We start from the raw sequence: 12,598 nt of genomic DNA on the forward strand, positions 1-12,598 counted from the left end.
AAATACAGATTTTAAAAAGGAATTTTTTTTTCCTGTGGCTTTGAAGCAGCTTTGAAACTGAAAGCATCTTGGGTTTTCCCTGCTTTGTGGCCAAGCAGAGACAAAAGGGGATTATCTTGTGAATTGCAGGTTTTCTTTGCCTGGAGGCAGGGTACTTAACTCCTGCAGGGAAATTCACAGTCTTCCAACCCAGAGGTTTTTTTTTTTCTTTTCTTCCTAAAAGTAAATAGGGGGTGTGTGTTCTACCCATTTGCTTTTTCTTTGGGCTGGGTAAGCAGGTTTCCAAGTAGTTTGGAGGTTTTTTGCTTTAAGTTGGGCCCAGAACAGAGACAAGGGAATTGTCTTTTTCTGTAGGCTGACAATCACTATCAGAGAATAGGTATTCTATTCCAGCACAGCAAAATTTTACAGCCAAGTTTTGTTTGTTTATTTCTAAACCTCGGGTGTAAAGTTAGTTAAAAACAGAGAGGTTAGAATGACCAAATCCTCAGCTCGACTACAGCTGGAATTAGCCAAATTTCAGGCTGAGGAAAGACAAAGGGAACATGAAAGACAGATAGAACTCATGCGGCTGAAGAAGGAACAAGAAAGGGAGGCAGAACAACACCAAGCGGCTGCTCACAGGAGAGCTATGGAAGCGAGGGACAAAGAACTGGAGGAGAAGGAAAAAGAGAGGAAGTATGTGGAGGAGATGGAGAAGATAAAGGCTCAGCAGAATATCCCAACAAACCCTAGTAATCCTTCTCCAAGTACCACTTCCCATCCCAGAAAGTTCCCCACCTACAAGGCAGGCGATGATACTGAGGCCTTCCTAGAAAACTTCGAAAGGGCCTGCCTTGGATACAACCTCTCTACTGACCAGTACATGGTAGAGCTGAGGCCGCAGCTCAGTGGACCCTTAGCTGAGGTGGCAGCTGAAATGCCTAAAGAACACATGAACAAGTATGAACTGTTTAAATCCAAGGCGAGAGTCAGAATGGGGATAACACCCGAGCAGTCTCGTCGGAGGTTCAGAGCCCTAAGGTGGAAACCAGACATGTCATTTACCCGACATGCCTACCACATTGTGAAACATTGGGATGCCTGGATATCAGGAGCAAGTGTTGAATCTCCAGTAAATTTGCCCTTCCTAATGCAAATGGAACAGTTCTTAGAGGGTGTTCCTGAGGAAATAGAAAGATACATCCTAGATGGGAAACCCAAAACTGTAATCGAGGCAGGAGAGATTGGAGCCAGATGGGTGGAGGTGGCAGAGAAGAAGAAAACTGGTCGTAGTTGGAGCGGAGACCAGAAGGGACCACCCCAGACCACACCCTATTACCGGGGGCCGCCCAAGGCCCCACCTACCTCCCAAAGAACCCTCCAGACCCCTTATCGTCCTGCCACCCCGTTCTCCAGCAACCCTCCTCGCCCCAGTGACCCGTCAGCTGGACGATGTTTTAAATGTAACGAGCTGGGGCATGTAAAGGCCAACTGCCCCAAGAACCCCAACAGATTACAGTTCATTGCACCGGAATCACACCAGAGGTCCACAGGCCCAGATACTTCCCAGATACCCTTGGAGCGGAGGGAAACTGTGAGTGTGGGCGGGAAGAAGGTCACCGCGTGGAGGGACACCGGAGCACAAGTGTCAGCTATCCATGCTTCCTTAGTGGACCCCAATTTAATCAACCCAGAGATCCAAGTGATGATTCAACCCTTCAAGTCCAACTCTTTCAATTTGCCTACAGCCAAGTTGCCTGTCCAGTACAAGGGCTGGTCAGGAATGTGGACTTTTGCAGTCTATGATGATTATCCCATCCCCATGCTGTTGGGGGAAGACTTGGCCAATCATGTGAAGCAGGCCAAGAGGGTGGGAACGGTCACCCGCAGCCAGGCTAAACAAGCCGTGAGGCCTAGCTCTGTTCCGGAAACTGCTATCAGGACCCAGTCAGAGGTGATGGACCTGGACCTTAGGCCAAGGTCTGCAACAGCAGTAGTGGATCCAGTCCCAGAGACCCAGACAGAACCAGTCCCAGAACCGGAACCAGCTGAACAACCAACACCAGACCCTGTGTCAGCACTGAATCCAGTACTTGCAACCTCAACACCAGAGGGCTCCACTGAACCTGAACTGGCAGCAGCCGATAACCCTACACAAGAGGCTCAGCCGGAGCCTGAATCCCAACATAGTGCACCAGCGGAGAGCGGTTCACAGTCAACAGAAACAGCTCCATCCCCTATATTGCTTCCAGAGGGACCAAGCCTAGGTCCACAATCCAATGAGGGACTGATGTCTCCAGCATCAAGGGAACAGTTCCAGACCGAACAGGAAGCAGATGAAAGCCTCCAGAGAGCTTGGACAGCGGCACGGAGCAACCCACCGCCTCTCAGCTCTTCTAATCGATCCAGGTTTGTTGTAGAAAGAGGACTTTTATACAAGGAAACTCTTTCTGGTGGACACCAGGAAGACTGGCATCCTCAGAGACAGTTGGTAGTTCCAACTAAATACCGGGCCAAGCTCTTGAGCTTAGCCCACGATCACCCTAGTGGCCATGCTGGGGTGAACAGGACCAAAGACCGTTTGGGGGGGTCATTCCACTGGGAGGGAATGGGAAAGGATGTTTCTACCTATGTCCAGTCTTGTGAGGTGTGCCAAAGAGTGGGAAAACCCCAAGACCAGGTCAAAGCCCCTCTACAACCACTCCCCATCATTGAAGTTCCATTTCAGCGAGTAGCTGTGGATATTCTGGGTCCTTTTCCGAAAAAGACAGCCAGAGGAAAGCAGTACATACTGACTTTCATGGATTTTGCCACCCGATGGCCGGAAGCAGTAGCTCTAAGCAACACCAGGGCTAAAAGTGTATGCCAGGCACTAGCAGACATTTTTGCCAGGGTAGGTTGGCCCTCCGACATCCTCACAGATGCAGGGACTAATTTCCTGGCAGGAACTATGAAAAACCTTTGGGAAGCTCATGGGGTAAATCACTTGGTTGCCACTCCTTACCACCATCAAACAAATGGCATGGTGGAGAAGTTTAATGGAACTTTGGGGGCCATGATACGTAAATTCGTAAATGAGCACTCCAATGATTGGGACCTAGTGTTGCAGCAGTTGCTCTTTGCCTACAGAGCTGTACCACATCCCAGTTTAGGGTTTTCCCCATTTGAACTTGTATATGGCCGTGAGGTTAAGGGGCCATTGCAGTTGGTGAAGCAGCAATGGGAGGGATTTACACCTTCTCCAGGAACTAACATTCTGGACTTTGTAACCAACCTACAAAACACCCTCCGAACCTCTTTAGCCCTTGCTAAAGAAAACTTACAGGATGCTCAAAAAGAGCAAAAAGCCTGGTATGATAAACATGCCAGAGAGCGTTCCTTCAAAGTAGGAGACCAGGTCATGGTCTTAAGGGCGCTCCAGGCCCATAAAATGGAAGCATCGTGGGAAGGGCCATTCACGGTCCAGGAGCGCCTGGGAGCTGTTAATTATCTCATAGCATTCCCCACCTCCAACCGAAAGCCTAAGGTGTACCATATTAATTCTCTAAAGCCCTTTTATTCCAGAGAATTAAAGGTTTGTCAGTTTACAGCCCAGGGAGAAGATGATGCTGAGTGGCCTGAAGGTGTCTACTACGAAGGGAAATGTGCTGGTGGTGTGGAAGAGGTGAACCTCTCCATGACCCTTGGGCGTATGCAGCGACAGCAGATCCAGGAGCTGTGCACTAGCTACGCGCCAACGTTCTCAGCCACCCCAGGACTGACTGAACGGGCATACCACTCCATTGACACAGGTAATGCTCACCCAATTAGGGTCCAACCTTACCGGGTGTCTCCTCAAGCTAAAACTGCTATAGAACGGGAGATCCAGGATATGTTACAGATGGGTGTAATCCGCCCCTCTGAAAGTGCATGGGCATCTCCAGTGGTTCTAGTTCCCAAACCAGATGGGGAAATACGTTTTTGCGTGGACTACCGTAAGCTAAATGCTGTAACTCGCCCAGACAACTATCCAATGCCACGCACAGATGAACTGTTAGAGAAACTGGGACGGGCCCAGTTCATCTCTACCTTGGACTTAACAAAGGGGTACTGGCAGGTACCGCTAGATGAATCTGCCAAGGAAAGGTCAGCCTTCATCACACATCTCGGGCTGTATGAATTTAATGTACTCCCTTTCGGGCTGCGAAATGCACCCGCCACTTTCCAAAGACTTGTAGATGGTCTCCTAGCGGGATTAGGAGAATATGCAGTCGCCTACCTTGATGATGTGGCCATATTTTCGGATTCCTGGGCAGACCACCTGGAACATCTACAAAAAGTCCTTGAGCGCATAAGGGAGGCAGGACTAACTGTTAAGGCTAAGAAGTGTCAAATAGGCCTAAACAGAGTGACTTACCTTGGACACCAGGTGGGTCAAGGAACTATCAGCCCCCTACAGGCCAAAGTGGATGCTATCCAAAAGTGGCCTGTCCCAAAGTCAAAGAAACAGGTTCAATCCTTCTTAGGCTTGGCTGGTTATTACAGACGATTTGTACCGCACTACAGCCAAATCGCTGCCCCACTGACAGACCTAACCAAAAAGAAACAGCCAAATGCTGTTCAGTGGACCGGAAAGTGTCAGAAGGCCTTTAACAAGCTTAAAGCGACACTCATGTCTGACCCTGTACTAAGGGCCCCAGACTTTGACAAACCGTTCCTAGTAACCACAGATGCATCCGAGCGTGGTGTGGGAGCAGTTTTAATGCAGAAAGGACCTGATCAAGAATTCCACCCTGTAGTGTTTCTCAGCAAAAAACTGTCTGAGAGGGAAAGCAACTGGTCAGTCACTGAAAAAGAATGTTATGCCATTGTCTACGCTCTGGAAAAGCTACGCCCATATGTTTGGGGACGGCGTTTCCACCTGCAAACCGACCATGCTGCACTGAAGTGGCTTCACACCGTCAAAGAAACTAACAAAAAACTTCTTCGGTGGAGTTTAGCTCTCCAAGATTTTGATTTCGACATCCAACACATCTCAGGAGCTTCTAACAAAGTGGCTGATGCACTCTCCCGTGAAAGTTTCCCAGAGTCAACTGGTTAAAATCGTCCTTGAGATGTGGAAAATATTGTTAGTCTTTATGTACTTGGTAGTATATTTAGAGATGCATGTGTCTTATTAACTCTGTTTTTCCTAGAGCTCCAGGAAGAAATCCCAGCCAGTGTTTCACCCTAGCTGAGATTTGGGGGGCGTGTCATAAATATAAAGGGAAGGGTAAACCCCTTTGAAATCCCTCCTGGCCAGGGGAAAGCTCCTCTCACCTGTAAAGGGTTAAGAAGCTAAAGGTAACCTCGCTGGCACCTGACCAAAATGACCAATGAGGGGACAAGATACTTTCAAAAGCTGGGAGGAGGGAGAGAAACAAAGGGTCTGTGTCTGTCTGTATGCTGCTTTTGCCAGGGACAGAACAGGAATGGAGTCTTAGAACTTTTAGTAAGTAATCTAGCTAGGTATGTGTTAGATTATGATTTCTTTAAATGGCTGAGAAAAGAATTGTGCTGAATAGAATAACTATTTCTGTCTGTGTATCTTTTTTGTAACTTAAGGTTTTGCCTAGAGGGGTTCTCTATGTTTTTGAATCTAATTACCCTGTAAGATATCTACCATCCTGATTTTACAGGGGGGATTTCTTTATTTCTATTTACTTCTATTTTCTATTAAAAGTCTTCTTGTAAAAAACTGAATGCTTTTTCATTGTTCTCAGATCCAAGGGTTTGGGTCTGTGGTCACCTATGCAAATTGGTGAGGCTTTTTACCAAACCTTGTCCAGGAAGTGGGGTGCAGGGTTTTGGGAAGTATTTTGGGGGGAAGGACGCGTCCAAACAGCTCTTCCCCAGTAACCAGTATTAGTTTGGTGGTGGTAGCGGCCATTCCAAGGACCACGGGTGGAATACTTTGTACCTTGGGGAAGTTTTGACCTAAGCTGGTAAAGATAAGCTTAGGAGGTTTTTCATGCAGGTCCCCACATCTGTACCCTAGAGTTCAGAGTGGGGGAGGAACCTTGACAGCCCCCCTGTTATAAATATAAAGGGAAGGGAAACCACCTTTCTGTACACAGTGCTATAAAATCCCTCCTGGCCAAAGGCAACATTCTGTTACCTGTGAAGGGTTCAGAAGCTCAGCTTACCTGCTGGCACCTGACCCAAAGGACCAATAAGGGGACAAGATACTTTCAAATCTTGCCGGGGGGGGGAAGGCTTTTGTTTGTGCTCTTTGTTTACGTGGTTGTTCTCTCTTGGGACTGAGAGAGGCCAGACAGAAATCCATCTTCTCCAACCCATCCTAATCCAAGTCTCCAATTTTGTAACCAGTATAGGTAAGCTAGGCAACGCAGATTCGTTTATCTTTTGTTTTATGTGAATTTTCCCTGTGTTAAGAGGGGGGTTTATTCCTGTTTTCTGTAACTTTAAGGTTTTGCCCAGAGGGGGATCCTCTGTGTTTTGAATCTGAATGCCCTGTAAAGTATTTTCCATCCTGATTTTACAGAGATGAGTTTTACCTCTCTCTCTTTTTTTTTTAATAAAATCCTTCTTTTAAGAACCTGACTGATTTTCCCATTCTTTCAAGATCCAGGGGTTTGGGTCTTTGATGATTTTGTAACCAATTGGTTAGGATATTATTCTCAAGCCTCCCCAGGAAAGGGGGTGTGTAGGGTTTGGGGGGCTATTTTGGGGAGAAGACGTCTCCAAGTGGTCTCTTTCCCTGTTCTTTGCTTAAAACATTTGGTGGTGCCAGCATACTGTTCAAGCACAAGGCAAAGTTGGTACCTTGGGGAAGTTTTTAACCTAAGCTGGTAAGAATAAGCTTAGGTGGTTTTTCATGTGGGTTCTCACTTCTGTACCCTAGAGTTCAGAGTGGGGAAGGAACCTTGACACCCCACTGTACAGATTGTTTCAGCCCCCCTGCCTGGGACTAGGAGCTGGGAAGAAGAACGAGATACAGCTGCTGGGGGATGAATCTAGGGCTGGGGGAGGCAAGTCCCCCTCCCACTGCAGGGGCAGGACCCCAGACCCTGAGCACCCCCAACATCTCCCCCGACCTGCTGAGCATGTGGCCCCAGCCTTCCCGGTCCTGGGGCCCAGGGAGGGCACATGACCCCAGCCTGAACCCCCGGGGGCAGCCTAAGGAGAAGCCTGACATGCTCCTCACAGGGGCCGTGCACCCCACCTCCGCAGTCCGCTGTGACTCTCAGCCAGCTTGGAAAACAGAAGGGTTCATTGGTCGCTGAGAAAACCGTGTGGAACAGAGCTCGTTAGCACAGAAATCAGGAGCATTCAGCAAAGTCCATCTTGGGGGGAATCCAGAGTCCCGAGCCCTGGGCTCTCCCCGCTGAGTCCCAAATCAGGAGACTGACCCACTTCCAGCCCCGCATCCTCAGAGACCTCAGGATACAGGCTGTGTCTGTGAGTCCCAGAGCTCCTGCCCTCAGTGACACAGCCAGCTTCAAACCCCTGTTACCAGTGTCAGTGGCTGAGCTGCCTAATGAGAGCAGAGGCCCATGGCAATGGGACAGTCACCCGTTCTCCCAGGTTGAGGGAAGAAGATAAAAAAGGAGAGCGGAGAGACTTGAAGGGCAGCAGCAGCAAGAAGTGGGGAGGGAGGTTCCCAGCTCCCAGCCCTGCCCAGATCCATTCCCTGCACCCCCGGGGCAGTCCGCTCTCCTGGGAACAAGAGCAGGGGCTGAGAGAGGAAAAGCCAGTTGCTCGCTCTGCTGAGCACCGCACTACGGAGGGAGATGGGGGAGAGCTGGAGGGGGTCACAATACACTGTGGGGCAGTACCCTGAAGTGACTCCTTTGATCTGCTCTTTTTCCAGCATTTGGCTCGGAGATGCTGCTGTGGGGAGGTTTAGAAGGGAGGTGGTGGGTTAGTTCTAAGCGGGGGAGGGGGCGGGGGGGGCTGGCCGGGGAGGTAATGAACTAACTGGGTTTGTTCCCAGCATGGCAGAGTCATAGAATCAGAGCATCTGTCTGCAGGGAGAGAGCCTGGGGGGAATCGGGGAGTGACATGGACTCCAGCCCCTTATGAAACCTGCCCAATCTCCCATCTCCTCCTACAGGCTGAGGAATCGCGTCCACATTTTGCTTCAGATTGTCCCATCTTGCAGGGGACAGGGCAGGGAAATGGCTGTGATGGAGCCAGCTGAGGTAGGGGATTTTCAGGGAGCTTTTGGTGGTGGGGGAGGGGTAGTGTAGAGGGGTTAATCACCCGGGGTGGAACGGGATGCGATAAACCTGCTGGAACGTGATCAACCTGGGCCTGATTTTCTGAACAGGCCCATTGATTGGTGCGGGGGAGGGGAAACAATCCCCCATTTCTGAACCAGAAAACACCCCCCTGGGCAGGGCTGCGAAAATGGACCAGACTCCCAGTGCTGGAGCCTGACCCACTGACCAGAGGCTGCTGTGAAGTACGAAGGGAAGCTGTCAAGGTTCCTGTCCCTGTCCCCGGCTCAGAGCTCTGCTTCCCGTCTCAGCCTATGGCTGGCAGGCGAGTGGGAAATGAGAAGACCCTGCCCTGCTCCATGTGCTGGGGAGGACAAAGAGCTCTCACCTTCTCCCACCCCCTCAAGCCTCCCAGCTACTCTGAGCAGGGTGCGCAGAGGATTCTGCTTCTCTCTCCGTCCTACCCCATGACTAGTGGGATTGTGGCTGGGGCAGCAGGTGCTGAGCGGGGGACTCTTGTTGTTTCAGATGCCGGTGACCTTCGAGGAGGTGGCTGTGTATTTCACCCAGGGGCAGGGGGCTTTGCTGGACCCTGCTCAGAGAGCCCTCTACAGGGATGTCATGCAGGAGAACTACGAGACGGTGACCTCGCTGGGTAAGGGATTCTTGGCCCCTTGGTTATTGGAAACTGGGGAGGTCTGCGTGTCTGACACCGGTCAGGTTCTTCCCTCATCATGCTCCAATGAGAAGAGGGTGTCAAAACATAAGGCACATACTAAATCATCCCCACCCAACCCCCCTAGCTTGCACGGTGGAGAAGCCGTGCATTGTCCTGTCTGTGTTGTTTCTCGGTCGCACACAGAATCCCTCTTCTCTCTCCTCCTTGGGAACAGCTCCAGTCATGTGGAGGGCTCTGGACTTCGCAGGTTTAGAAATAGGCAGGGGTTTAACACGAGAGCTGGGTGTGCATCACAATTGCCCTCACCTCCCCAGACGTCTGCCTCCCGCAAGGGGGTTAAGTGACCACGTTCCTGTCCTCTTAGATTCCACATTCCCCAGCACAGCACTGGGACAGGTGCCACCCACGGAATGTCCTTTCTGACAGATGCTCTCTCAATCCTCCACAAACCCTGATCTGGTCTGATATCACTCCCTGCACAGGATTTCCCCTTCCCAAACCTGATCTGATCACCCGGCTGGAACGAGGGGAAGAGCCGTGGGTGCCCGATCTCCAGGCATGTGAAGAAAGAGAGATCCCAAGAGGTGCCCACACAGGTGAGCGCTGACATACAAATCATCTAGTGAATGAAAGAAAAAGTTGAGAATCCCAAAAATGACATATTAGTAAGTGCCCTCGGTTCCTTCCTCATCTCACCCAGAGCAGGGCTGCAGGCAGCAGATATCACTGACATCGCTTCCCATGTGTCCTGTTCACTGCAGGAGTTTCCTTCCCAACTGGGAAGTGGAGGCAGAATCCAATTGCTCCATCTCTCCAACCTTTAGTATGTTGGGTTTTCCCTCGGTTCTATTCCTCTTAATTTCTCCTCAGCAGAATGACTCCTGTCTGCATTGTCTCTCTCCCAGCAGGTGATGAGAGAGTGAGTGAGAAGAAGGAGGGGAATCAACATCAGGAAATTCCTGGGCACGGGGAACCACAGGGGATTTTTGTGGGAAGAGCTGAAGGGAATTTTTCCCAGTGCTTGGCACAGGGAGAAGCCTGGGGAAATTGGCAGAGGTCAAAGAGGCTGCTGGGAAACCACTCAAGGGAGCAACTGGATGGATCTATTATATGTGGGGAAGGACACAGGGATCCCACAGCCCGGCAGACAACCCCCAAGGAAGACAAACGCTATGAATGCCTCGGTTATGGGAAAGGATTCATTCTGAGACCGGCGCTTCTTACGCTTCAGGCAATAAATACTGGAGAGAAAACACTTCAATGCTTGGACTGTGGGGAAAACCTCAATAAGCGCTCAGATCTTACTAATCATGGGAGAAGCCACATGGGAGAGAAACCCTCTGGGTGCCTTGAGAGCAGGAATTGTTTGAATTGGAAGTCAGCACTGATTACACATCAGCTAATCCACACAGGAGAGAGACCCCACAAGTGCTTAGACTGTGGGAAAAAATTCGTACGAAGGTCAGGCCTAATTAAACATCAGAAAATCCACACAGGAGAGAGACCCCATCAGTGTTTAGACTGTGGGAAAACTTTCATACACAGGTCAGACCTTGTTAAACATCAAGCAGTCCACACCGGAGAGAGACCCCATAAGTGCTTCGACTGTGGAAAAAGTTTCACAGAAAGGCCAACCCTTCTTAAACATCAGGCAATCCACACAGGAGAGAGACCGCACAAGTGCTTAGACTGTGGGAAAAAATTTGTACGGAGGTCAGGCCTAACTAAACATCAGAAAATCCACACAGGAGAGAGACCCCATCAGTGTTTAGACTGTGGGAAAACTTTCATACACAGGTCAGACCTTGTTAAACATCAAGCAGTCCACACTGGAGAGAGACCCCATAAGTGCTTAGACTGTGGAAAAAGTTTCACAGAAAGGCCATCCCTTCTTAAACATCAGCTAATCCACACAGGAGAGAGTCCCCATAAGTGCTTGGACTGTGGGAAAAGTTTCACATGGCGATCAGCCCTGGTTACACATCAGAGAATACACATGGGAGAGAGACCCCATAAGTGCTTAGACTGTGGAAAAAGTTTCACAGAAAGGTCAACCCTTCTTAAACATCAGGTAATCCACACAGGAGAGAGACCCCATAAGTGCTTGGACTGTGGGAAAAGTTTCACATGGAGATCAGCCCTGGTTACACATCAGAGAATACACAAAAGAGAGAGACCCCATAAGTGCTTAGACTGTGGAAAAAGTTTCACAGAAAGGCCAACCCTTCTTAAACATCAGGCAATCCACACAGGAGAGAGACCCCACAAGTGCTTAGACTGTGGGAAAAGTTTCACGTGGCGATCAGCCCTGGTTACACATCAGAGAATACACATACAGCCCTGGTTACACATACAGAGGTCAGACCTTGTTAAACATCCAGCAATCCACACCGGAGAGAAACCCCAAAAGTGCTTAGACTGTGGAAAAAGTTTCACAGAAAGGCCAACCCTTCTTAGACATCAGGTAATCCACACAGGAGAGAGACCCCATAAGTGCTTGGACTGTGGGAAAAGTTTCACATGGCGATCAGCCCTGGTTACACATCAGAGAATACACACGGGAGAGAGACCCCACAAGTGCTTAGACTGTGGGAAAAAATTTGTACGGAGGTCAGGCCTAATTAAACATCAGAAAATCCACACAGGAGAGAGACCCCACAAGTGCTTAGAATGTGGGAAAAGTTTCATACAGAGGTCAGACCTTGTTAAACATCAAGCAGTCCACACCGGAGAGAAACCCCATAAGTGCTTAGAATGTGGAAAAAGTTTCACAGAACGGCCAACCCTTCTTAAACATCAGATAATCCACACAGGAGAGAGACCCCATAAGTGCTTTGATTGTGGGAAAAGTTTCACATGGAAATCAGCCCTGGTGACACATCAGAGAATACACACAGGAGAGAGACCCCACAAGTGCTTAGACTGTGGGAAAAAATTTGTACGGAGGTCAGGCCTAATTAAACATCACAAAATCCACACAGGAGAGAGACCCCATAAGTGCTGAGAATGTGGGAAAAGTTTCATACAGAGGTCAGACCTTGTTAAACATCAAGCAATCCATACCGGAGAGAAACCCCATGAGTGCTTATGTTTATAATGTTATATATGCTTAGAATGTTTTTCTATGTTTTCATATCTATTGATTTCTCTCACAACAAAGAATAGAAAGTGCACAGTGCTCACTTTCTATTATTTTTGATTTCAAATATTTGTACTGCAAACATGCAAAACAAAAATAGTATTTTTCAGTTCCCCTCATACAAGTGCTGTCGTGCAATCTCTTTATCAGGAAAGTGTAACTTAGATGATTTTAATTATATAACTGCACTGAAAAATAAAGCAATTAAAAACTTTAGAGCCTAGAAGTCCACTCAGTGCTACTTCTTTTTCTGCCACTCGCTAAGACAAACAAGTTTGTTTACATTTACGGGAGCGAATGCTGCCTGCTTCTAATTTATGATGTCACCGGAAAGTGTGAGAAGGCGTTCCCATGGCATGTTTGTAGCTGGCAGCGCAGGTATTTAAGTGCAAGATATGCTAAACATGCCTATGTCCCTTCATGCTTCGGCCACCATTCCAGTGGAGGATGCTCATTTAAAAAAAATAATGCATTAATTCCATTTGTGACTGAACTCCTTGAAGGAGACTTGTATGTCCCCTGTCCTGTTTTACACACCTTCTGCCAAATATGTCATCATATCGAAGTCCCGGAGAATGACCTAGCACATGGGGGGAC

The 12,598-nt window shown here is 48.9% G+C and overlaps 1 protein-coding gene across 1 annotated transcript; it reads left to right on the forward strand.

Annotated features, from left to right (window-relative positions):
* The first annotated feature begins 7,928 nt into the window (after positions 1-7,928).
* Positions 7,929-12,167, forward strand: LOC144275172 (uncharacterized). The gene is made up of 4 exons (XM_077834323.1): positions 7,929-8,165; positions 8,712-8,838; positions 9,345-9,458; positions 9,768-12,167. Exons 1-4 carry the CDS (start codon positions 8,043-8,045, stop codon positions 11,864-11,866), a joined length of 2,463 nt encoding a protein of 820 aa, XP_077690449.1. The 5' UTR covers positions 7,929-8,042; the 3' UTR covers positions 11,867-12,167.
* The last annotated feature ends 431 nt before the right edge of the window (positions 12,168-12,598 follow it).

This window comes from Eretmochelys imbricata, chromosome 14 (assembly GCF_965152235.1).
Source record: "Eretmochelys imbricata isolate rEreImb1 chromosome 14, rEreImb1.hap1, whole genome shotgun sequence".
Classification (NCBI taxonomy): domain Eukaryota; kingdom Metazoa; phylum Chordata; order Testudines; family Cheloniidae; genus Eretmochelys; species Eretmochelys imbricata.

Bases quoted from the DNA above. Each gene is read 5' to 3' on its own strand.
- LOC144275172 (XM_077834323.1), top strand. From the start codon at position 8,043: ATGAAACCTGCCCAATCTCCCATCTCCTCCTACAGGCTGAGGAATCGC. The intron at 8,839-9,344 runs GTAAGGGATTCT...CTCCCTGCACAG, and splicing joins CGAGACGGTGACCTCGCTGG to GATTTCCCCTTCCCAAACCT. The intron at 9,459-9,767 runs GTGAGCGCTGAC...TCTCTCTCCCAG, and splicing joins CCCAAGAGGTGCCCACACAG to CAGGTGATGAGAGAGTGAGT.